The 27,419-nt window shown below is 36.6% G+C and overlaps 1 protein-coding gene across 3 annotated transcripts in view; it reads left to right on the forward strand.

The window, feature by feature from the left end:
• The first annotated feature begins 9,592 nt into the window (after positions 1–9,592).
• Positions 9,593–27,419, forward strand: part of Prkaa2 (protein kinase AMP-activated catalytic subunit alpha 2) — a 69,160-nt gene continuing 51,333 nt past the window's right edge. The window contains exon 1 of one of the 3 annotated variants that reach the window (XM_046451046.2): positions 9,593–9,757. In XM_046451046.2, coding sequence (XP_046307002.1) covers positions 9,664–9,757 — 94 coding nt within the window. In that variant the 5' untranslated portion in view covers positions 9,593–9,663. Of the gene's footprint in view, positions 9,758–9,891; positions 10,270–10,298; positions 10,316–27,419 lie in introns of those variants that run through there. The other 2 variants (XM_058581500.1, XM_058581501.1) reach the window with 2 other exon arrangements.

Consider the following 27,419-nt stretch of genomic DNA (forward strand, 5'->3'; position numbering starts at 1 on the left):
CCTCCCCTACTGAGACTGCCAGTGGTTTGGGTTCAGCCTCCAACTCTTCTGCACTCTGCAGAAAACGAAGACCCATATCTTTATCATTTCAGGTATAGTGGCATTTCGAAATTTATTAATTAAGTGTAAGTTTTTCCATTGGAGTGGAAATTCCTCCGGGAAAGTGGTTATACAAGTTCCCAGTGGATTGAGATTCACTGCTAAATGTTCTCGCTCACACCATCAGTTTTTCCTTTCCTTTATTTTCCTCTTTTTTTCTTTATACCAGGGCCTGAACCCAGGAGTGCTCAATCACTGAGCCACATTCCCAGCTCGTTTTTATTTTTTGAGAAGGGTCTTGCTAAGTTGCTCAGAGCCTCGCTAATTTGTTGAGGCTGGCTTTGAACTTGCAATCCTCTTGCTTCAGCCTCCTGGGTCGCTGGGATTACAGGCGTGTGGTACCACGCCTAGCTCTTTTCGGATTTCTATTAAGCATCTTAAATCTACCATAATTAAAACAGAATTTTGTCCTTTATCCAACTCCATTTCCTATTTTTCAAAAAGGCCTTTTACATTTTGGTCTATGGTTCCCTCATAAAATTCATCTAGTTGTGTGAGCTCTCTTTGATTCTTCTTTTCTGATACCTCTCACATCTTTCATCCAACCACCAGCACCTCTTGGTGCTATTGGCAGACTCTTTCTGTTGGGCTTTATTGCCTCTCACCATTTCCATGGCTACCTCTCTTAGTGCTCATTTGGTCTGCGACAGTTGCTCTAAGTTTTTTGCTTCCATCCTTGCCTTTTCCATACAGCCATCTAGAGACACCCTTTAAATTTATCATTCCCATCATGTCACTCTCTTGCTCAAAAATCCCCCTAAATATTTGGTTATACCTTAAAAAAAATCTAAAGCTTTTAATACATCCTAGTCAGCATAATCTGGCTATAGGAATTCTAATTGCAAATCCCTCCATTCTCCTTCTGCATACTACTCTGCAGATAATTTTTTTTTAAAAAAAGAGAGAATTTTTTAATATTTGTTTTTTAGTTTTCGGTGGACACAACACCTTTATTTTATTTTTATGTGGTGCTAAGGATCGAACCCAGTGCCCCGCGCATGCCAGGCGAGCACGCTACCACTTGAGCCACATCCCCAGTCCCCCCCCACTTTTTTTTTGTGTGTGTGCTATTCCTTCAATATGCCATTTGTATTGTCTCGGGGTCTTTGCACTTGATAGTCCCTCTGTCTGGAATGTCCGTATTCCTGGTTATTCAGTGGCTTGTTCCTTCATATAATTCTTCCTTCACATGCTTCTCACATGCTCCATTCTCAGAGAAACTTTCTCTGACAACTATATAAAACACCCAACAAAAGGCCAGACACGGTGGTGCACACCTGTAGTCCCAAAAGCTGGGGATGCTGAGGCAGGAGGATCGCGAGTTCAAAGCCAGCCTCAGCAAAAATGAGGCACTAAGCAACTCAGTGAGACCCTGTCTCTAAGTAAAATACAAAATAGGGCTGAGGATGTGGCTTAGAGTGTCCCTGAGTTCAATCCGTGGCACCCGCCCTCATGCCTATGGAACCTCCTTCTCCTCCACTTTTTATCTCCTTATTCATTGACTCTATCTTTTCCTTATAACACTTATCACTAACATTTCATTATGTTATATGTTCATTCTCTGGCTCTTCCATTAGAATGTGGACATCTAGACTCCCTCTTTGGGGCATGTCCTCAAAAACCCAGTTTTAGCAAGAATTCAGCTGTCACTTGAGCTAGAATTCTCCACCCTTGATAATCATTAACTACCAAATTCCTTAACTACCCACTTTCCTCCTTCAGGTAATACTTGATCACCAAGGCTTGTCTTCAGCAAGAAGCTTGTTGGGTCAGTTTAGTACATAATGTTCCTACCCTCTTAGTAATTTTCCATCTATTAACATACCCTACCCACATTCTTGACTATAAATCCCTACTTTTCTTTGTTACATTCAGAATAAGGTCCAATCTCTCTGACCTACTATAAAACCACATTGTGGTAGGTTCTACAACTATCACAACAGTCCTGAATAAAATCTGCCATATAATCTTTAATAAAAGTGTCATGAATGATTGCTTTTGCTTTCAGTGGTAGAAGCCAAATCCAGGGCATTGCATGTGCTAGGCAAAATTTTTTTTGAATATTTCAGTTAGTGCATCATAGTTATATATAATAGTGTGGTTCATTTTGATATATTCATAAATGCATATAACATAATTTGGTCCATTCAATCCTCCATGTTTCCTCTTGCCCTCCCTTCCTCCCTCCCTCCCTCCCCTGACGCTCTTATTCCACTCTATTGGTCTTTCTTCTATTTATTTACTGTTTTTTAATTGGTGCATTATTATTATACATAAAGTGGAATTCATGCTGATTTATTCATACATGCACATAGCATAATTTTATTAATTTCATTATGCAGTTTCTTCCCTTTTCCATCCCTCCTCCATCCCCCTCAACCCCTTCCTTTACAACACTGCTCTCTCTTCTATTTTCATGAGAATGCCCTTTTATAATTAAATTTTTTCTTTAATAAATGTTAATATTATGAGTTGTAAATAAGACCAATCGCAATACCTGTATTGTTCTATACTATACCAAAGTGCCTAGAATAGTACTATGTGGTCAGTATGCATTCAATAAGTGTATCTTTGTTCTATGAATGAGTGTATTTAGAACTAAGGGATAATGTACTCAGAGAATTTGGGAGCCTTAATTGGTGAAATAGCTACTTTCATAGCACTTTGAAAAAGTACAATATTTTAAAAACTAAGGATGTAAAATCCCTTCATGTTTGTAAAACTATTTATGCAATTTAATTTTATAGAATCAGAATCTCTGAATTAAGGGCCTTCAAAGGGCAGCTAGTCTAAGCCCAAATTCCAGTTTAAAAAATAAATTAAGTTTTCTATTTTTTAAATCTTTAGTCTGAGAAGGCGATTTATTTTATTATTAATAGATCATTTGGAACTTTTGAAATTACCTAATTTATCTTTTTGGCATTAATTAATCATGTCATAGCTTTGTAGTTAATGTTAACAGGATTGAGTCAACAGCCAAAGATTAACACCCACTTGAGGTCATTAAAAGTGTATTATAAAGGCTTCAAATAATATGTACACTGTTAGTTTTATCAAGGATTGTTTTAACTCTAAAGAACAGCCATAACAAAGATTATGATCAATTCAAGGTGACATTGGTATCTCCTCACCAGTTTAAAAGTACTTAGCACAGAAAGTTGCTGAATCCATGCCAGGGGGGAAATAATTGATTTAACTGATCTTAAAAGTGTGTTTGAACTTTTTTCAGAGAAGCTGTCAGCACACACATAAAAGTAAGAATCTAAAAATGCTGTCAGATCCATAATGTTTATACGGCAAAGCAAACAACCTTTGTTATTTCAATTCATGCATCTGCTCATAAAGGAAGTCTGATTCCAATGTTCTATTTTTTTTCCCCTCAGCTACACTGAAAATTATAATGTTGACTCATATTGAAGCAATTTAAAAAGGTACTCAGCCACAAAATAAAAATGGATTATGTTAAGTATGACATTTGTTACTAGGGTACCTGCTAAAAATTACATCTCAAATTATACATTACATTAGCTTCAAAGGGTTTTAGGTATTGTCACATGCACCTACTGATCTTTTCGAAGGAGGTTGGGCCAGGCAATATTATTCTCTCATCCTTACCACCTAATGACAGTAAATGACAAGAGGTAGCTGTATATAAGGAAAATAATGTGCCGAGATCAGTTTGTCTAGATATCTTGGACTGTGATTTATGATACTTTATAGTATTTCCCCCTTTTCCTCTAGTAGTTTCATTCGAAAGTAGGGAGTGGAATTTGGAAATGGAATGTCCCAACAATTGAAAAGCATTTTGAATATAATCTAGTTCAACACCAGTGAGAAGTTCTGTGTTCAGGGACATATTGCCGAATGGCTAAGCTGGGACATGAATTCAGGATTCTTTGGTTGTAAACACTACGTTTTTTCTACTACCTCTGATGATCACAAATAATTATTGAGCTAAACCCAATATGGTTTGGAATACTTGACAGGTAAAATGATACATTTTTTTTTCAAAAAATAAATGACATTATAAAAAGGAGGAGAAACCCTTGTAGATTAAAAGAAATGTAGCAGACATGTCAACAAAATGTAGTGTAATTTTTTTGAGCCTGATTAGACTAAACCAAATGTAAAATTATATTCTTAAAACAATTAAGAGAAATTAAATATAAGCTGGGTATTCAATAAAAGTAAGGAATTGTTAATTTTGTTAGGTATTATAATATCAGTTATGCTAAAAAGAAGTCCTTATCTGTTAGAGGTATATACTGAAGTATGTACCAATGAAATAATCTATCTGGTTATTTACTTTAAAAGACTTCAGGAGTTGGGAACTGTGGCACATGCTTATAATCCCAGCAACCTGGGAGCCTGAGGCAGGAGAATTACAAGTTTGAGGCCAGCCTAAGCAATTTAGGGAGGCCCTAAGCAACTTAGTAAGACCCTTTCTTCAAATAAAAAATAAAAAGGGCTGGGGATGTAGCTGAGTGGTAAAGCACCCTTGGGCTCAATCTCTAAAACCAAACCAAACCAAACCACATCAAACAAAATCACAACAACAACAACAACAACAACAACAAAACAGAAAAACCTACCAGAAACAAAAAAATTAAAAGTGTCAGAGATAGGTATAAGTAAATGTTGATAATGTTGATAATCATAGAGGCTAAGGTTACCTGTTCTACTCTACTTTTGTGGATATTTGAAGTTTTTCATAAAAATATTTTAAAGGTAATTATTAAGCTTATACTTTAGAGGAGGTACTATCAGTATCATTAATCATTGACTAGCCAACTTTTTTTATATTTTAAGTTGAAGAACAGTAACAGAAACACCTTATCACCAATCCATAAGGTTCTACATGCTGATCTCTAACCTCACTAATGACCACCACACCAAAATTACACTTTGTATTTAATATGTATATGCATAAAAAGAGACTATATTCTTCCTTGTATTTTTGCTTCTTGATTTTTCTAGATTAGCAAGACTTTTTAAAATTTCAATTAAGCAAATATTTCTGGAATGACATACCAGCTTCCATTAGGCCCTAGGAATAGCAGATGGGATATAAACATATCATTGTCATATATAAAAATACATATAAGTTTCTAAATATATGATAATAAATTTGATAAATGCCATGTTAGCAATGTGAAAAATGTGCAGTGGGATACCTGAAGAGAAACAGGTAATCAAAAATAGAATCAATCATGTTAAAGAAAGGACAAAATTATCTTTCCATTCTCTCTATAAAAATTACAAAATATCAAAATATGCAAAGATAATTATTGAGAGCACAGCCAAAAAATGTAAAAAACCAAGTATCATTGAGGTGTCTCTATAGTTAATTTTTAATAATGTTGTTATTTTTCTGGATTTGAGGATATCTGTGGTATTCCTTAGTTTTAAAATTTGCAGGTAGTTGTATTTTTCATTTCACATAAGTATTCGCTTTTATGCCCAATTGTGTGTGTTTTTTTTCTTTAAAGCTATCCTCCATGTTGGGTACTTTTTAGTGTCACACAATGTGAGCCCACCTGAATGCCTACAGTTTGCTCAACACTGTTCTGGGAGCTAAGGGTACATCAGTGAACAGAAGGGAGACAAATAACTCTTTTGTAAAGCTTACACTTCAATTGGAAGAAACAACAAAACAAAACAGTGAACAAGTAAGTTATCTGTTAGGAGGTGAGTGCTAAGGAAAACAATTGAGGAGGGTCAGCAGGTGAGAGGGCAGGGTAGGGAGCCAGGGTGAGACTGCAGTTTTAAGCAGGGTGGTGGGGTAGGCCTAAAAGAGAGGGCACCTCTTAGCAAAGACTTGAAAGAACTGGTTCTTGGTAACACCAGTGGTAGTCTAGTAGCCTGGTAGTATAGTAGTGGTTCATTATCCCTACTTGGGTGCTGTTTTAGAATATTTGAAGTACAATAATGCCAAAGATTCTGTAGTAGGAAGTAAAGCAGAAACAGTTGGACCAGGTTTCAGAACTGAACAACTTTGGGGTCACCAATCTTAGATAATTGGTGCTAAACAAAACAGGGACACTAAAAGCATCATTGGGAATTAATAATATGGGGATGATCACATTTGCCAACATTCTAGGTGAGATCTCCAAGGGTTATGGCTCTAGAGGAGACTAGTCTGATAAACTGTTGAATTTTGCATTCCTGAGCAGGGTGAGGCAATTATTGAACTGTACAGGAAGTGTTCAGGGCAATAGAAGGCTGAATACTGTTACTAAGAATTGTTCTTTTTCTATCCTTCTCATCCATGTACCATTTTATCCATTCATTTATCGATTTATTTATTTGGTAATGGGGATTGAATCAGGGGCCCTTAACTACTGAGCCACATCTCCAGCCCTTTTTTCATTTCTCATTTTGAGACAGGTTCTTACTGAGTTGCTTAGGGCCTTGCTAAGTTGCTGAGGCTGACTTTGAGTGTGGGATCCTCCTGCCTCAGGCATATGCCACAGCAACCAGCAGCATTCCATCTTTTCTCTAAATAAATCACAACAACAACAAAAATAATTAAATTTGCCTTACAAATTTAAAAAAAGTGAGAAGAGGGCTATGTGAACATGTTAAACCTCCCCAGAGCACCGCATGCTCTTTCACAGAGACAGCTATAGTGTGAGTATAAAGAGAAGGAGGAGTCAGAACTGGGCTTGGGCCTGGCTCTACCACTTAGTTTATTCGCCTTGGACAAATCAAAGGTTAAAAATTAAATTTTATCATCTACAAAATGGGGATGAGAAGAAGTTTCTTTTATGATCATTAACTGGGATAATGATGGTTAAAGTAATTTCTTATTTAATAAAGAATCTTACATATATTTGGCATGAAACTAAAGCTACAAGTTAGTCCCTAGTAGCTATGTAAGAATAGCTATGAAGTATATAAAAATTTAAGTCATGATTACCAATAGTTCAGGCTGTGCAACATCCTTTAAAAATCTAAATTTATACTTTATTCTTTAACTTGTGCCTTTGTATTATACTTGCTAGTCACAGTTCCTTTGTCTCGTACCCATTTTGCTCTCATTTGCATTGCATTTAGCTTTTTTCCACCCTTTCAACCCTCCTGTGCAGCTCAATCACATACTATTTCTATACTACTTATTTACATAAGCTTGTGCTAAAATACATTCAAGCAAGTACTGCTACAGTGATTTACTGGAAAATTGTTCGTGTTTAAAATCTCAGTCTATAGTTCATAGCTTTAAGAAAGCATTCTAGTGCTGGGGTGTGACTCAGCGGTAGAGCACTTGCCTAACATAGGTGAGGCCCTGGGTTCAATCCTCAGCACTTTATTAAAAAAACAAAACAAACAAACAACTCCACAACAAGTAAAGATTAAATTCTAAAGAAAAGAAAGCATTCTAATTTATTATTATTTTTATTAGAGTATTATAATTATACATAGTATTTGAGTTCTCTTGGACAAAATCATACATGCCCCCAAAGCATTCTAACTTAAAGACTTTTGAACATCTTTCACTGGGACATTAGAACAAGAGACAAAAATCCATCTGTATCTCAAAAGCTGAATACACAGTTTGTTTTCTCACTCAAATCAATACCCAAGGAGTGGCCCTTAACTACATATAAGTTCAGCATTAAAAATAACTGTTTTCTCTGAATCGCCAGCTAGATCAAGTGATTCTTTAATGATACTTCTTGTCAGCAAGAAAGATGACCCCAAGAATGAACAAAAATAGCCTCTGTTCAACAGCTGTGATATTTATAATTTATAAAGGGTGATCATGTCTCCTCAGATTATCTTGGGGTGTACACTGGAATGAGTGTCATTTGTGTATTTCGCACTTCTCAGAAAACAAAAGTTTTTTTTTCCATCCTGTTATTCTGATTAATACATTTCTCTTTCATATAAACAGTGTGATGTGAGACTTTATATTTGAGGAATGTGACCTTGAAACTCTATTGGCATGCATAGTTTTATAAATGTTTGACTAATCCTTAATAATTAATATCCCAAACAGGAAAATTTAATTCCCAAAGTAGGAAATAATCATTTTTCTCTGTTTTGAGTTTGTTTTCTTCATCGACAAAAATTGTAGATATTTATGGTGTACAACATATTGTTTTGAAATATATGTATGTTGGGGAATGGCTAAATGGAGCTAATTAACATTCATTAGCTTAGATATTTATCTTTTTTATTTTGAAGTGAGAGGCAATTTTCAGGCACTGAAAGAGGAAGAAGGGAAGCAAAGGTGGGAGTCAGGAAATGGGTAAGAGATTAATGACATCATCGAATTCTGCCAGTCTTTAATACACTTTTGGGCATCATGTTTGTTTGTTTTTGGTACTGGGGATTGAACCCAGGGCATTTAACCACTATGTCACGTCCCCAGCCTTTTTTTTTTGTAAATACGTTATCAATAGACAAGAGTCTCGCTGAGTTGCATAAGGCTATTTCTAAATTACAGAGGCTGGGTTTGAACTCGCGATCCTCCTGCCTCAGTTTCCGGAGCTCCTGGGATTACAGGCGTGCGCCACCATGCCCGGCTGGGCATCATATTTCTAATTTCCTCTCACCATTTTTTTCACTCTTTCCTTTATTACTTATTTTTTTCTTGGGCCGGGGTTAGTTGGAACCCGGAGGTCAGAGGGTGGATTGGTGTATGTAAACCGGTTCTGGGAGGCTGGTGGGAGGACTTGGAGAGAAGCACATTCTTTGGTGGTGGAGGATTTGGGGCCTTTGCATTGCACTTGTTCCTCACAACTCCTTTGTCCTGTATGCATTTTGCTTTTATCTGCATTACATCGAGCTTCCTTTTCCTTCTTGTGCAGCTCTATCACGTAGTATTTCTATACTACCTATTTATACAAACGTGTGCTAAAATACGCTCCAGCAAGTCCTGCAATTGTGATGTTGGGAAACTTTATTCGAGTCGAACCTGAGAGCGCTGGAGGAAAGGGTTTCTTCCATGCACAGGGCAAAATGCGAATGAATGAATAAGCAGAGGACTAGTGAAGGCGAGCGCGGTCCTGGGTTCTGCGTGCCACGTCCAGTACGAAGCACCCTTCGCCTCCGCAGCTGTCCGCCGACCGCGCTCGGATCAAGCCCTTACCGCGCCTCCGTCCTCGACTTCCCGCGGGCGCACGTTTTAGTTTTACGTCCCCTTGCTCCCAGAGTCGGGAGCGTCTCCTCTCGTGTCTACGTCTCCATCCAGTCCCAGAGACCCGCCTGATCCAGTCCCAGAGACCCGCCCGACCCAGCCCGCTCTGGGATACCGGGGTTCCCGACAGCCCGCGGCCCCGCCCCTCCGGCCTCGGCGCACCTGGCTCGGCCCCGCCCGCGCGCACTCCTTCCCGGCCCGCGTCACCGCCGAGTCGCCGTGGACGCGCCTCACGCGAGGGCGCCGCTCATCCCGCGCCCCGCCCGCCCGTCCGCCAGCGGCGTCGCCCGCGGCCGGCCGCCCGCGCCCCGCCGCCCCGCCAGCCCCGCGCCCGCGGCCCGCCCCCGTCCCGCTGCACTGTGGGTAGGCGGTGGCGGCGTCCGCGCGGAGGCCGGGCGGCGAAGCGAGGCCGCGCGCCGAAGATGGCTGAGAAGCAGAAGCACGACGGGCGGGTGAAGATCGGGCACTACGTGCTGGGGGACACGCTGGGCGTCGGCACCTTCGGCAAAGTGAAGAGTTGAGTGCGCGCCGAGGCCGGGCGGGCGGGCGGCAGGTGGAGCGGCCGCGCGGAGCCCCGGGCTGCGGGCGGGGCGCGGGCGTCCCGGGCTCCAGGTGTTGCGCTCGCCCGCCTCTGCGGGGGCCGGGGCCGGGCACCTTGCGCCTTTCGGCGCCTCCGCGTCCTCCTCTGCAGAACTCGGAGACTGGGGACCGGGTCGGCGCGGTGCCTCGGGCGCGCGGCCCGAGGGAAGGGTTGGGAATAATGCACGCTACCGAAGGATGGGCGAGTCGCCGTTGCGCGCCGGCGGCTCTGGTGGCGTTATGTGAGGTCCTGTCTTACCTCCCAGCGGCTTGGTCCAGATGTTAGCCTCACCTTAAAGGCGAGAGAACCGGGACCCCTGGAGGTTCAGTGACACGCCCAAGGTCAAGAGCAGTTGGCAGATCCAGGATGAGGTTAAGATGTCCTCCAATTCTGGCCTTGCAGGGAGGTCCCTGCCTTCTCCGGATTCTTTCGTGTGCCAGCACGCTCGGTTGGTGGAGCTGACCATTTTGGGGGGCCGAGCCAGGGACCAGGAGGTAGTAGTGGGCTTTCTGCTGGATGTGTGAAATGCTGAAATGCAGCCGGCTTGGGCCGGGGTTAGTTGGGACCCGGAGGTCAGAGGGTGGATTGGTGTGTGTAAAACGGTTCTGGGAGGCTGGTGGGAGGTCGGGGAGAGAAACACGTTCCTTCGTGGTGGAGGATTTGGGGCTGAGGAAGGCAGAACTGCTAAGGCGTATGCTGCTGAGGTCTGTTTTCTTGGAGCTGGGATCCTATTTTGGGTGTAGAAAAACACACTTGCTTTTGAAATGTTATACAGCACTTCTTACTAGTTAAGTATTAAACTTTCCTCTGTTATTTGTTAATAAGTCACATGGGATTTAATTAACCTGCCCTCTCTCCAAAACTAGAGCTTGCTTATTAAAAATACTCTGTTGTAAATCCAGAATAATAAAGTGAAGCATTGGCTTTTTATTTTTTTGCTGAATAAGTGCTGGGTAGGCTGGCTACAGATTCTATTCTGAGTTCTTATAAAATTCACATTTTAACCTCACTTGAAGACTCTTGTTAATTCCAGTGGCAAGGATCGGTGCCTGTTGTCTTCCACATGTGTGATATCCACTCATTTGATCAAAAACAAAAAAATAAACAACAAAAAAACCCCAACTATTGAGCATTTACAGCATGATAAACACCAGTCCAGGCAATGGGAATACAGCAAGGAACAAAATCAGATCTTACATGGAGGGTACTTTCATGTAAGGTAGAGTAAGACAAGTAATACATATTTAGAATATGTAAATAATACATATTAGAATATTATGTAAATTTTATGTTTCACACTATTGAGAAAAGTGAATCAGGGAAGGGAGGATGGGGAGTTTTGTGAGGTTGGCAGTTTTCAATAAGGTGGTCAGGCAAGGCCTCACAGACTACGTGGTTTTTGTGTAAAGACCTAAAAAGTTTTTAAAATTCTTTGAAGTTTTGGAAGGCTGTGAAGTCCTGGATTACTTTTGAAAGATCTTATAAGCAGAATGGATAATTAGCATATATTTAGAATGAATCTAGGAAGAGCCAGGGATTGGGTTAGAGATTGGATTAGTGCCTGTTATGTTACTTGTCATTTAATATCATTGCCGAGGATGGTTGTGTTATGACATAGAATTACTCAAGATAAAACAGTCATTTGGACATGTATACTCATGAAGTTACATAACTTAATCGCACATCCTTTCAAATGGTGTTAAAACTCTTTTGTTTGTCTTTTAAAATTCTACTACTACTGTAATCTAATCTGCATGCAGAGTAGAATACCCATCAGAACAGTCAGCCATTGTAAAGGACATCATTGAGCTGCTTCCAGGTACTGGCTTCTTAAAATGTGATCTTGAGGGAACTTGAATTTATGAGAAATGTTTTTCCTGGAGAGCCCCTGTTGAGTTGGAAGTTGTTTTCCTAACATTGTGTTAGATTTTCTTTAAAAAGATATTGTGGCTTCTCACTGTAATCAATGTAGTAGTTTTTTGAATTTTAAATTGTAGAAATTGCTGCAACCTAAAGTTATTAATTTAATTCAAGGGCAGGTGAAACAAAAACACATGCATTTTTTTAAACAGCCTTATTGATTGTGTATATATATATTTAAATAAAATTCACCCATTCTAAGTACAGAGTTCAACATTTTTGGGTAATTTTACCAGATGCTGCAACCATCATTATAGATCAGTTGTAGAACATTATAGAACAGCACAGTAAGATCCCTTATATATACTTACAGTTAATCTCATTCCTACTCTTAGCCACAGGAAACTTACTCTGTTTTCTGTCTGTGTAAATTTGCTTTTTCTAGATTCTTATAATTGGGGTTATTCAATATGGAGTCTCATTTGTAGCTTCTTTATCAGTTCTTGGGTGACATGTCATTAGTTTTTTCCTTTTTATTGTTGAATAGTATTCTGTTTAATGGATATGCCATATCTTGTCCATATATACACCAGTTGACAATGGATATTGTGTTAAGTTGTGGGCTATTACAAATAATGATACCATGAATATTAACATGGAAGCCTGTATGTGGACACTTTTTCTTATACCTAGAAGTAGAATTGGTGGGTTATATCTTAGTTTTATCTTTAATATTTTGAGACCCTGCCAAACTTTTCCAGAATGGTTATACCATTTTATAGTCCCACCAACAATGTATTAGAGTTCTCTTTTCTTCATATCTTTGGGTGTGAAATGGTCCTAGTGAGTATGAAATGGTATGTCATTGAGGCTTTAATTTTACAGTTTCCCAGTGACTGATGTTGTTGAACACATTTTCATGTACTCATTTATAATATCTTCTTTGGTGAAATGTCTGTGTATCTTTGCTCATTTTTTTATGATTGGGTTGTGCTATGGTTGAATATTATTTGCCTCCTCTGAAACTCATGTTAAAATCTGATTCCCAGTGTAACTGAATTGAGAGGTAATCTAGATGATTAGATCATTAAGAGGAATTAACTAATGCCTTTCTCTTGAGCATGGGTTAGTTATTATAAAGTGGGGCTGCCCTTGTGTTTTTGTCTCTTTCCCATTCGATTGTTTGCCCTTCTTATTTTCTGCTTTGAGATGAAGCAGTATGAGATCCTCACCAGAAACTGGCAGATGCTGACACCATACTTTAGATTTCCCAGCCAGTAGCCAAAATAAACTTTTCATTATAAGTTATTCAGTCTCAGGTATTCTGTTATAGCAACCAAAAATGAAGTAAGACAGGCTGTTTGTCATCTTATAAGTTGAACTGAAATAATTAAAAAAAATTCTAGATACAAATTTTTATTGGACATGTTTTGTACATAATTCCTCCCAGTCTTTTGTTTAAAGGTTTTTTCATTTTTAATGGCATCTTTTGAAGTATAAAAGTTATGAATTTTCATGAGGTCAAATTTATTAATTTCTTTATGAACATGCTTTTAGTGTCATAGTTAAGACATCTTTGCTTAGCCCAAGATCTCAAAGATTTATGGTTAGTTATGTTTTGTTGTAAATATTTTATTGTTTTAGTTTTTAAGAACCTTTTGAAGTTAATTCTTCCGTCTGACGTGAGATGAAGTTAAATGCCAACTTTTTTCCATGTGTATATTCAGTTGTTCCAGCACCTTTTGTTGAAAGCACATGTATTTTTAATTGTTATAGATTTAGATTTTGTTAAATCAATTTCTACTAAAAACCTTAACAGTAGATGATTTAATTTTATGTGGCTTTAAAAACATGGAAATAGAGGAGAGTGGAGCATTTTATGTGCTGTCTTAACTGATATGCTAATTGAAAATTTAACTTCAGTTGAGTGTACCAATTTATGGACCAAAGTTAGGCATAATAATCAAAGATTGGAAATGGCATACTTCTTACTTATTAGCACTAAATTCAGCTTATTTTAAAGAAGTGTATGCTTGATAGATTGGTAAAGCCTTATTTAAAATGTTTAAGTTGATTTTTTTCTTCATTGGGCTATTGTATTGATAGGTTTCATATAATGAAAATATTATATAGATTGAAAATAATGCTTCTTATTTAAAACTTTCCCCCTAAATTTATGTTTTCATTTTATCTGGGTACCATAGAATTGCTCTTTAGAAGTCTTATGGTTAGACTTGTTCGGTCGGTTCTCATCTGTTATGGTCTGGATGTGAGGTGTCCTCCAAAAACTCCTGGTAGTGCAGTAATATTCAAAGGTGAAATGATTAGATTATTCGAACTGTAAACTAGTTGGTCCATTTTAGTTTGAATGGACTAGCTGGCTGGTAACTGTAAGCAGGTGGAAGCAGGTGGAGCGTGACAGGTGTTGGACCACTGATGGTGTGCCCTGGTAGGGTGCATCTTCCCTGAGGCCCCTTCCTCTCTCTCTCTGCTTCCTGGCCACCATGGGTTTCGTAGCTTTCTTTCACCATGACCTTCCTCCATGATGCTCTGCCTCACCTTGGGCCTAGAACAATGGAGTCAGCTGACCATGGACTGAACCTCTGAAACCATAAACCCATAAAAAACTTTTCTTCCTCTAAGTTGTTCTTAGCAGGTATTTAACTTTCGTAGCAATGAAAAACTGATTAACACATAACCCAGTTTAACTAAAGGTGATAGAAATTCTAGAACAATAGATCTGTTGTTTGTGTTATAGAAAGACTAGTTAAAGAAAAAAATTACATTTATAATGTCAGTTATTTTAAAAGAAGCTTGCATTTTTGCAAGGTAAGAACTGATAGGTGTGGTTTATGATTATTCTTCATCAGAATTTGTCATCAAGGGCTGGGGATGTGGCTCAAGCGGTAGCGCGCTCTCCTGGCATGTGTGCGGCCCGGGTTCGATCCTCAGCACCACATACAAACAAAGATGTTGTGTCCGCCGAAAACTAAAAAATAAATATTTAAATTCTCTCTCTCTCTCTCTTATAAAAAAAAAAAAAGAATTGGTCATCAAAAGATACGTTGAAACCATGTTAGTCTCTTTACAGCCAGAAAAGAAAAGTCTTCTGGAGGAAATTAGATTTTGTTTTTCATATAGTTACATGAATGAGCCACAGATTTGACTTTTAGTAGGTATTTAGAAGTTATCCAGTTATTTTTGAGATAACAGGAAGGATTAACAAATGGGAAATATGAACTTTTTATTTATTTGTTCTTCACAAGCAGCATTACCTTTTATGAAAATATCCAGTCCTGAATGATAAATTGAATTTTGGAAAATTTATCTGGTTAGTTAGTGTAACTAAGAGTTATATCTTTGGTAGTTAGGTTTTTTCCTGAGAGTTGTTTTTGACTCCCATGTTAGTGTGAAAGTCCCTGAATAGTTTGATCTCTCTGGCCCTTGTGGTCTTCCTCTTCTAAAGGAAAAATTAAAACACACAATGTGTGAGAACCCTTAAGCTTCATCATTGTAAGAACCCTTAAGCTTCATCATTGTAATTTTTTTTTTAAGATTGAGTATTAAAAAATGGATGTATTTAGTTCATCTTGAGTTAATGGAAATTTGAATTACTGAAGACCAGAGCTGAAATGCAGTTGTAATGTAGAATGGAAGGGAGGGGAAACACATTTGTAACACTTCAGTGGTAAAAGTTACAGGTTAAGTTTTTACTATATAATCACAGCTTTAAATGCACGATTTTATATTATTTCCTGGAGTAATCCTCTGAATTCAGTATTATTTCCATTTAACATGAAGAAATTAAGAATCAGATACTTTGAGTAACTTACCCAAGTTCACTGTGCAGAGCTAGTATCAAATTCAGGGTGTTTAGAAATATCATCGATTCTGATACCAACATTGGACAGTTGTGATAATCTACCCCTATTTTTTGGTTGCCTGGACTTAAGAAAGTTCTTAATGATTACTTATTTGTACCATATTCAGTTATTAATGTTTATATTAAAAGAGTGTCCTTTTTAAAAAAAAAATCTTTTATTTATTTATTTATTTATTTATTTTTATGTGGTGCTCTGTATTGAACCCAGGGCCTTGCACGTGCTAGATGAACGCTCTACCACTGAGCTACAACTTCAGCCCAACAGTGACCTTTTTGACTAAGTCATGGGATCTGTGAGAGATTGGTTCCCTTACATGAAATGGCACAGTATTCGTATGTAACCTATGCACATCTTCTTGTATGTTTTAATCACCTCTAGATTATTGGTATACCTAATACCATGCAAATGCTGTGTAAGTACTTGTTATATTGTTTAGGGAATAACGATAAGAAAAAAAGTGTGTACATTTTTAGTACAACTGTAATATTTATTTTTCCTAAATATTTTGGTATCATGGTTGGTTGGATCCAGGGATGACAAGAGCCAACTGTACCATGTATGTAGTACCTGAATAATAAGTTCAGTTAGATCTCTCAAGCAATTAGTTAATTGAATGATGTTATTTAGGTTTTTTTCTATTTTATATGATTTTGACTTAAGTAATTTTGTCTTAAATTTCTGAATGAATTTTGTTCATTTTATGTAATCAGTTGATTGACTTTCAAAGGTATTTTTCAGAAGAAACAATGTATATAGATTCAGGGTAGGTCCACAAAAGGCAAGGTGATGCTGTGTATGGTCTCTGTAGCACAGAGAGCTTTTGATTTGGAAAACCAGTTGTGGAACAGTAGCAGTGTCATGAGCCAGCTGTAGAGTTTGGTTAGATGAGCTAACCAAACTTGATCTATGGGAAAGGATATTTAATACCACATGTTCTCTTAACATAGCTGTGAGAAGTACATGAGAAAATGAATGTACGTGAAAAGGGTTTCAAAAGTACTTTGGGCCCATTATTTACTTAAATCCTTAATTAGCTGAATAATCTGTGATCTAGTTCTGAGATCAGAAATTTATTTGATGAGATGGAAGAAGAATTTACTATCTGTTTAGTTTTCCGAAGTCATCCACCCCCCCTCACTTTTTTTGTGAATGAATATGTTCAGAACCTCTTAATTCTACAGACCCTGCTCACTATTCACCTCTTCTACACATCACTCCTAAGGCAGGTGTGCAAACACATAATTAATTTAAATACATAACATATGTAAACATAATATGCATATATTCCAAATCCAGTGGCAGTGATCACAAACTGTTGGAGGAAGGAGGCAAAAGCTGGGAAGGGAGGCAGGAACTATGAGTAGCCCATGGCAGTTTCCATGTGTACATCATTTTAAAGGCACTTGAACTAAAATCAGAATAAATAAGGTAACTTTTTTTTTTGAAAGCATGGAGAATATCCTCTGATCTAAAAATGCCTTTCATCCAAATTTTCCCTTAATGTAGGTATATGCATTGAAAGGGTTTATAGTTTGTTCCTGTGTTGAGGTGATTACTTCAATTCTTGGACTTGCTCCCTTCACAGCACCACTCTGTCTCACTTGGTTTTTTTTTTTTTCTTTTTGTAGCAGCATGCCAAAGTGTTCACTTATCTTGTAGTTCATGCCAGTTTTTCTGAATGCATTTGGTACTGCTTTGTAATGATAATACTTCCTCATTTACCCTTCTAAGATTCCTGTGGTATCCTTGAATAGGGAAAACACTTTGTAGAGAAATTAAATTTTGAAGCCAAGCATATAATTTAATTTGACCTAGTGGGAAGATTTAATCTCAGATCCTTTAGTAGAAAATTAGTAAGTGGGTCACCTAAGACCCCACAAATGTTAAATGTATTATAAAAATGAAAAAAAATCTACTAGCATATTTATTAGATACAGATAAAAAAGAAATTTTTGGAATAAGGTTTGTATTTTTATCTATTCTTTTAGTGACTGAAATGTACATGCAAAGCAATGTGTTTATTTTGAAATGTAGTGAACCATTTTATTTTTAGTGTGGTGTTGTTAAGGAAAGAATTTCAGGCAGTTTTTAATCTCTGCTAATAATAGAAACCTTCTTCATCCCTTCAGGGGAACAGTATTCTTTCTTAAGTGGTGTCTTACGTTTAACAGTGTTTGCCTCTGATAAATTTTCACTATATTTTCTTTGAATGATACCTTTGTTTTTAAAGAATTAATAACTTTAAATCTATCCTTGGATTTTTAAAAACAGCTTTTTATCTGATTAAAGAAAATTCAGCAAATCTTGGTATATCTCGTATTCTGAATGTTAATATACTAATTTATGGAAGTATTTTGTTTTGTCAGAATTCTTTTTCTTTATGAGTTTACATACTATTAAAAACATGGTGAACAATATTCTCATTCAACATCTTTGAGGTTCCAAATTATAAATTTGTTATAAGGCAGTGAATTCGGTTGTCATACCTAAAAATAATGTAATTAAAATTTTATAAATAGAAATTTATTTTCCTTGGCCAATAGCATAAGTATTTAATGTTTTCATTTAATTTTAAAATGTTTTATTTGATACTCTATGACATTCCAAAACTGATTTTAGTTCTTCCAGCCTTAGTAGAATAATTCAACCAGTATGTTTTAAACGTTAGCTGTGTTTGTTGGATTTTTCTTTTATATTTATTTTTTAGTTGTAGTTGAACACAATACCTTTATTTTATTTATTTATTTATTTATTTTTATGTGCTGCTGAGGATTGAATCCAGGGCCTCACATGTGTTAGGCGAGTGCTCTATCACTGAGCCACAACCCCAGCCCTGTTTGTTGGATTTTAAGCACAAATGTTTTTACTAATGTTAAGAATGTGGTTAGATATGATGGTGGAATGTGATGGACATTATTAATCAAAGTACATATATGAAGACACAAATTGCTGTGAATATACTTTGTATACAACCAGAGGTATGAAACATTGTGCTCTATATGTGTAATAAGAATTGTAATGCATTCAGCTGTCATATATAAATAAAAAATTAATTAAAAAAAGAATGTGGCAATGCCTACTACAGCACTTTATTTACAAATTTACAATAAAGTGGGAAATATTTGTCAAAAAAGTTGCCTAAATGATTCTTGTGTCACATTTGACATCTTAAGTAAAATTTGATGTTAGTCTGCCTTTTCTCACATTTATACCAGGTCCCCTAATAACCTAATTCAGTGCTCTATGAATTCATAGTTAGGTAATATAATAGATACAGTGCATACTGTAAATTTATTTCAGCAAAAAATTTGACTTATGTCTTACAGTAGATGTGGTAAAGGAATGTGGTCTGGATGATTGACTGCTGATGAACAACTGTTTCCAGAGATGTGATGTGTCATTGTAGAGGGAACTGTCTGCCACTGACTGTATTTAAATACATATATAAATGATTTTGACGTGGACTTAGAGCTAATAATTATAGTAAGAATTCCTACCTGGGATGGTAGAAAGCATGATGGAATAATTAATAGATAAATCAAAGTCAGAATTTAAAATTATATGACTGGGCTGGGGTTGTGCCTCAGCAGTAGAGCGCTCGCCTAGCACGTGTGAGGCCCTGGGTCCGATCCTCAGCACCCCATAAAAATAAATAAATAAAATAGAGGTATTGTGTCCAACTAGAACTAAAAAATAAATATTTAAAAAAATATGACTCTGGGATTACCAGGTGAAAACCAAGAAAGTGAAATTAAATAGGGACAAGTGTTAAATCTGGCATTCAGATTAAAAACCAAACCAAATCACAAGTGCATGAAAGAATGGAACAGTCGATATTAGTTTCTGAGATGTCGGAGTTTAGGTGGCAACAACCATAGGATTATATACTGTGAATGCTTACATGTAAAATTTATTATCATATGTAATATAGATGTGGAGAGGCAATATTAGTTAGGATTGTAGAGGTAGTATAGTTGTGTTATACTTTGAAATAAATCAAATTTTGAATATCAATTTTAGTTCTTGGCATTGACATTAGGAATGTAATTCAGAGAATAACTTTTATAATAAGGATGACCCCAAAAGTATGCCATGTGAAATAGGGTAAAGGAAATGTTTAGGGTAAAGGAAATGTTTCTCAGTATGAGAAAACATTTTAGAAGTGATAGGTGTTTTTAAAGGGCTAAAGTATTGTTGGGAAAAAGGAGTCAAAATAATCAATGGTGCTTCAAAGGGGACAACTATGACTGTTGGATGAATGTGTCAAGCAGCAAATTATAGCCTAGAATTATGATATTCTGTCTATGAAGGAGATTTGTCTAGATGTGGTTCAGCTAATACCACACCTCAGTGAGATTTCTTTTATTGATACATTTGCTCAGATACTAGGTGGCTGTCTAAAAAGATTTTTACTTCAGAATTTCTAGTGTGCACGGAAGCTTGGCATAGATGATCTGTAAAGTCCTTTTAACCTTTAATATTCTGTTATTCCATGTACATTTTTCCTAGTGTCATTGATTTCTTTCCTGGCTTTGATTTCTAACTGGTATGAAATCGACTTTCTAGTCAAGAACAAGTAGAAAAGTTAGAGAAAATAAAATCCATTTGAAGGCAGCCAAATCTGTTTGAAGGCAGTGGTGTCATTATTCCAGTGAAAGGAAAAGTACATTGGAATGAGTCTGACATTTTGTTTCACTTGACTTTTCTGTTTGAATTGTTTGTTTATTTGAAAGGGTAATTAATTGTAAAAGAGGCTGAGCAGACAGTAGTGGCTAAAAGACAAAGGAACTAAGCAGATTTTTGAGTTCTGGGAGAGAATAGTTAAAGTCAATAGTTTATCTGGGACAGTACTTGGTAATCACTTGGGTTTTTGGTTATAATACTCTAAAGATTAAAATTGTACTTAGAATTAGCTTAATCCTAGACTGGTGGAAATAATCAGCTTTTTGTCTTTTTTTTTTCTCTGATACATAAAAATGCAAATTTATATCCTTGACTGTAGTAAGTCAAGAATGCATGTTGTACTCTCTGGGGGTAACCATTAAAATCAAACCTAAAGGCCCTAAAGGTAATTGAACAAAAACCAAAAATAGTTGATATTCTTTGTTTTATCTTGGAAAGAATTCCCAATCATTTCACAATTCCACTTTAGAAAGAATTTTTTTGAAACTTTATATTTGTTAAATATATTTAATAAGACTCCATGATTCAGTTAGGAGTAATTATTGGGGATACAAAGGAGTATCCTGTTTGAAGACAGGAAAAGAAACAGAACAAGAACAAGATGTGGAATGAGGCACACAGAAATAGACAAGGAAGGTCAGGAGTTGGAAAGACATGGGAAAGGAGGGCACGCTTCTTAAAACTTTACGAAGCTTTGTGATCTGTGTTTCTCAAAATCTTCTGTTCATCTGGAGTGAGGACATCTAAGAACATTTTTTTTTTCCAGATCTTTTACTTCACTTGAATACTAACCTATTCTCCAGTAGTTTAAAATAATTTCTTCTATACTGGTAAACTGTTTTTCTTTCTCAATTTTTCATCTTAAATGATAAAGTAAAAATTAAGTTGGTTTTCCTATAGAATCCTAGATTGATTTAAGTTTAAAAAATATTTTAAAGGTGCAATCTGAAGTTAAATACAACCTATCATGGTTGAAGAAGTTAGGTATAGAACAAGTTACTAAAAAAAAAAAAAAATCACATCCTCAGACCTTTCCTGATCTATTTAAAATAGTCCCATTTTCCTGCCTCTGCCCTGTCAATCTCTCTGCTTTATTTTCTTCATTTATCACCATTATATAATTATTATTTATATTCTACATCAGAATGGAAATTCTACTTATTTTTTGCATTTGAGGCAATTCTTTGTATATATCAGACACTCAAAATATTTGCTGGAAGAATGAACAGACTAACATGTTAGTTTGAATGAATGCACAAACATGTTAAAAAAATCTATGATAGAAAGGTCTTCAGGGATATATAAGCTCATTCTTTTAATAAACCTTGAATGCGTGTATTGTATGATATTATGGGATTTAGGGGTTACCAAAACTTTTTAATTCATGTTTTACTTTCTTGATTTTTAGCAGATTTTTTTTTTTTTTTTTTTTTTTTTTACTGGGGATTAAACCTAGGGGCACTTAACCACTGAGTCACATCTCTAGCACTTTTTATGTTTTACTTTGAGACAAAGTCTTGCTAAGATCTCACTAAGGGCCTACCTAAGTTGCTAAGGCTGGCTTTGAAGTTGCAATCCTCCTGTCTCAGTCTTCTGAATCCTTGGGATTACAGGCATGTGCCATTTTACCTGGCTTTAAGCAACTCTTGATGAATAACTTTATAGTGTATCTGATCCATTACAAAGGCTACAGTTCTACCCAAACATTGCTCTTTAGCTGAACACATAGTTCTCCTTATTTGGGTATTCTCAGCCATCTTCCCTTCCTCCTTAGTCTGTCACTACTTAGTCCCTTCCTGTGGCCTCATTTCTCATATCAGATCTAATTCTAAGGATAAGAGAATAGGCATGCAAGTGAGCACTTTTGATATGTTGTAATCAAGAGAAACTGGTAATTGAGAGGTAAAATAGTATGAATGTTGGGCTTGGGCTTTGGAGACAGACACACCATCTTGACACTGATTGTTCTCCAATTCCTATCCAATTCCAATATCCTTCTCTGTAAACTGGACATAGTGATATTTACCTTATAGAGTTCTGGGAATTAAATAAGATATGTATACAAAGTGTTTAATGTTGTATTTATTTAGAGAAAAGTCTTTTATTTCCTTGTTAGGACTCTTTTTGAGAATTTTAAAGGATTTCAAGGAAAGTCTGCTTTTTGGAGAAAAACAATGAGACTGTTTTGTTTCACTCTGGGCAAAGAAGAAAGGAGCCTTGTATTGTTTTGGCAGGAGGCTGGTGATGGTAGGAGTCAGAACTTATGTGTATCAGATCACTCCTGACTCCCAGAGTTAAAGCCCTTAATACGAATGAGTAAAGGTTACTGACTTCTGACAAGGTCCAGCTTACTGATACATATGGTATTCCTCCGCTTGACATAGCTTAGGAGTTGATATAGTGCCCTCCAAATGTTCTTTGTTAACTCTTATTGTACTCCATATACAAAAAGGTACATGCATTCTAAGTGATCTTATGTAAATCCTTAGTAAAAAATATTCACAAACTGAACATATCCAGAAAACTTATAATAACATGGAAAATGACCAGTATTTCAGAAACCTCCTATGTCTCTTATCAGTTCTGTTTCTGTCCTCCACTCCCACCAAGGAAACCACTATCCATGGACAATTTCAGCTGGTTTTGAACTTTATAGAAATAAAATCATATTTATTTGTGTCCTGCTTCTTTTACCTAAGATTATGTTTGGGAGATTTAACCCTGTTGTTGCATATTGTTGTAATTTATTCATTCTCATTGCTATATGGCATTACATTAGACTGTAGCATTATTTGCCCTTTTTATCACTAATGAACCTTTGGATAGTTTTTACATTTAGTTTATTCTGAATAAGGCTACTTTTAAATAATCTTGTAGATGTCTTCTATTTATATTTCATTATTTTAGAAAAACAATGTTTGAAATTATGTTTGTAAATAGTATCATAGAAATAGTTTTTTCTACTCACATTTCAGATTTTTGTCATTACTAGCACTACTTTTTATTAACATGTATTAATTGCACATGTCAGTGGGGTTCCGTGTGATATTTCATGTACTGTGTTTCACCATATAATCATTGCACCCTGTTTTTTCAGTCCAAAAATGGTTTGTAACCTTTCATCACATAATCATTGTATGGTATTCTTCTGTTCATCACACCACTTAAAAGGTAAATCGAGCTGCAGTGTATTCACCAGAGACATATGGATGTGAATTTCTCTTCTTGTGCACACTCTGGGCCTAGAATTCTCAGTGTGCAGGCATTGTCTATCTATTTCTGAAAACTGTGTGTTTGTTTAGAGCGCTGCAGTATTGGGGGCGTTCAACCCCATGAAGAGCCACAGGTGTAAGGGGAGTGGGCCGGCAGGTGAAGTTGCCATGAATAAGTTATGTGATATGGTAAGACTTGCATCTTCCTGTCATAGCTAAACTGTACAGTTATCTGACAGTGATATATTAATGTTCAAAGCATTTCTTTTTGATTTTGAGTAATATAAAAACTATTTTTGCAGGCTTCAAACTGAAAGTGATTATGTGGAAACAGATGTGGAAAGTTTCCAGTGAGTGAAAAGTTTTTTATTTTTTTAATTTTTTTTGAAAAGTTTTTTAAAAAAGCTTTATATAATGGTTGCACCCCACATTTCTGCCAAAAAAATTTGGCATAAAATCTAGGATGATTATGCAGTGAAAAACTGTACATACAGCATGTACCGATCAAAGCTAATCTCTTTTAAAATTCACCTGCTGCTCCACTTTACCTGTGTTCTCATGCTCACTCTTACATTCAGATTGCATTTTTTTAAAAAATCTTCCTCAAATAAGAGCATGTGGTTATTTGTCTTTCTGTGTCTGGCTTGTGTCTCTTAACATAATGTTGTCTAGTTCCATCCATTTTGCTACAAATGACAGAATTTCATTCTTTATAGGTGAATAATATTCTTTTCTTTTACTTATATATTACAGTGGAATGCATTACAATTCTTATTACCCATATAGAGCACAATTTTTCATATCTCTGTATATTCACACCAATTTGTGTCTGCATATTTATGGGGTGAATAATATTCTTTTTTTTTTTTAAATTTCAATATTTATTTTTCAGTTTTCGGCAGACACAACATCTTTGTTTGTATGTGGTGCTGAGGATCGAACCCGGGCCGCACACATGCCAGGCGAGCGCGCTACCGCTTGAGCCACATCCCCAGCCCTTCTTTTTTCTTTCATTGACGGACACCTAGGCTGATTCCATATCTTAATTATTGTCAGTAGTGCCTTAGTAAACATGGGTGTGCAGATGTATTTTTGGTATGCTGGTTTCATTTCCTTTGGATATATACCCTGGTGTAGAACAGCTGGTTCATATGATAGGCTTATTTTATTTTGTTTTGAAGAACTTCCATACTGTTCTCCATAGTGGCTGTAGATGTTCAGCAACACCATAAGAGTTTTTTTTCTGCACAGCCCTGCTTTTTTTTGGCCAATATCCATTCTAAATGGCTGAGATGTCTTGTGGTAGTTTTGGTTTACATTTCCCTGAGGTTAATGATATTGAACATTTTTTATGTATTTGTTGGCCATTTGTGTTTCTTCTTTTGCGAAACATCTCTTCACGTGATCTGCCTATTTTTAATTGGATTACTTATTTTTGTTAGGTTTTTTGAGTATATATTTTGGATATTAATCTTTTATCTGACTAATAGTTAGCAACTATTTTCTCCCATTTTTGTAGGTTTTCATTTTACTCTGTTGATTGCTTCCTTTTCCATGCAAAAGTTCTTAGTTTGAATAATTTCATTTGTCTCTTTTTGCTTTTGTTTCCTGTAGTTTTGGGGTCATACTCAAAAAGTCATTGCTTATACCATTGTTTTAAAGAGTTTCTTGTCTGTCAGTCCCTCTCCCTTTCTTTATTCCCTCCCTCTCTCTCCCTCTCTTCGTGGAGAAGCATATAACTTTTATTAATATTTTCATTCATCGGCGTTTCCAGGAAATAAATCAGACTCAGGAAATAAAAGAGGGCTTGGGCTTGGTAACCAGATTATAGGAGGCTATTGTTTGGACTGACGGAAGCAGACTGGAGTTACTGGAGCTAGGTTCCATGTAATCAAACTTGGAAATGTAGTTTTCTAAAAAATGGAGATTAGAGAAGGGGCCTTGTCTACCAGAGCCAGTATAGAATTGTCCTGCCTGTTAACCATGTGACAAAACTTTGAAATCATATTCTAGGAAAAAAACAATTAAAGCTTTAATTTTTTTTGTGATTTTTCTTTTTAAGTGGAGTTGAGGGGGAAGTATAGAAATGAGGTGAATTAATGAAAGGTGAGGACTACATCATTAAGGTCTGTTGATAACAGCTGTGTCTTGGTGCTGGCTTTGCTTTCAGTGAAAACAGTATCCTTGATGGCACAAACCCAGCTGTTGTTAAGTCTAAGGTAGGATGACTGCAGGTTCAAGGTTAGTCAGCCTGATCAATTTAGGGAGGCCCTCTCTCAAAATAAAAAGGCTGGGAATGTAACTCAGTAGTAGAGCATTTGTCTAGTGTGCTCCAGACCCTGGGAATTTCCCAGCACTGCCAAAGGAATATTATAAAAGTCAGCATTGACTTTTAGTTCGTGTTTTTCAATTGTGTGCACTTTGTGTTCTTTTCATTTCATAGATTCAGGTCTTGTTTTGGCGGGGGATACCAGGGATTGAATTCAGGCACTGAACCATTAAGCCATATCCCCAGCCTTATTTTGCATTTTATGTAGAGACAGGGTCTCCCTGAATTGCTTAGTGCCTCCCCATTGCTGAGGCTGGCTTTGAACTTGCCATCTTCCTGCCTCAGCCTCCTGAGCCACTGAGATTACAGGTGTATGCCACTGTGCCCAGCTAGATTCAGGTCTTATATTTAGTTTTTAATCCATTTTGAGTTGACCTTTGTAGCTGGTGAGAGAGATTAAATTTTATCTTCTGCTTATGAATATCCAGGTTTCCCAGAGCCATTTGTTGAAGGGGCCTCTCTCCATTGTATGTTTTTGGTGTCTTTTTTGAGAGTCAGTTGGTTGTAGGTGATTGGGTTTATTGCTGCAATCTCTGTTCTGTGTTTTCATTGGTTTATGTCTTTCTCTCTCTCTGTCCCATCCCTCCAGTTCCCGCCCCCCCCTTTAAATTCCAGCCCCATGCTGTTTTGGTTAAAATTGCTCTGTTCTATGACTTTAAATCAGGTATTGTGATTCCTCCAGCTTTGGTTATTTTTTTAGTTCAAATTTGCTTTAGCTGTTTGGGATGTTTATGCGGCCATACAAATTTTAGGGTTGTGTTTTCTAGGTCTGTTTAGACTGTCATTGATATTTTGATGGGGATTGCATTGAATCAGCAAATCATGTTGGAAAGTGTGGGATTTTAACTATGAACATGGGAGTTCTTTCCATTGTGTGTGTGTGTGTGTGTGTCTGTCTTTTCAATTTCTTTCATCAGTGTTTTCTAATTTTTGTTATAGAGGGCTTTTGCTTTTCTAGGTGACGTTATTCCTAGGGTTGTTTGGTTTTCGTAGCTATTATGAATGTGATTGCTTTCATGATTTCTTTCTCAGTAAGTTCATTATTAGAATAAAAAATGCTGTCGACATTTGCATATTGATTTAGTAACATGCAATTTTTCTGAGACTGTTTTATCAATTCTAATAGTCTTTAGTTGGAGTCTAGGTTTCTTTCTATATGGAATCATGTCATCTGTGAATAGGGATGATTTGATTTCCTCCCTTCCGATCTGTATGCCCTTTCTTTCTCTTGCCTAATTGATGTGACTAAAACGTCTAATACTATATTGGATAAGAATGGTGAGAATGGATAACTTTTCTTTACCAAATCTTAGAGGAAACTCTTCCATTTCACCATTAATATGATGTTGGCTGTAGCCATTATTCTGTTGAGATACAAACCTTCAATGCCTGATTTGTTCAGGATTTTTATCGTGAAGTATGTTGGATTTTATCAAATGTTTTTTTATGCCTCTATGAGATGATCATGATTTTTATCCATAGATTTCTTGATTGTTATATGTCAAACTATATCTTGGGATAAATCCATTGTGATCATGGTAAATGATCTTTTTGATGTGCTCTTTGATTTGGTTTGTTAGTATTTTATTGCGGGTTTTTGCATCTGTGTTTAGTGTTGTTGGTCTATTTT

This window comes from Marmota monax, unplaced genomic scaffold, assembly GCF_021218885.2.
Source record: "Marmota monax isolate L192 unplaced genomic scaffold, Marmota_monax_Labrador192_F-V1.1 WCK01_AAM20220418_F8-fsc00023, whole genome shotgun sequence".
NCBI lineage: Eukaryota > Metazoa > Chordata > Mammalia > Rodentia > Sciuridae > Marmota > Marmota monax.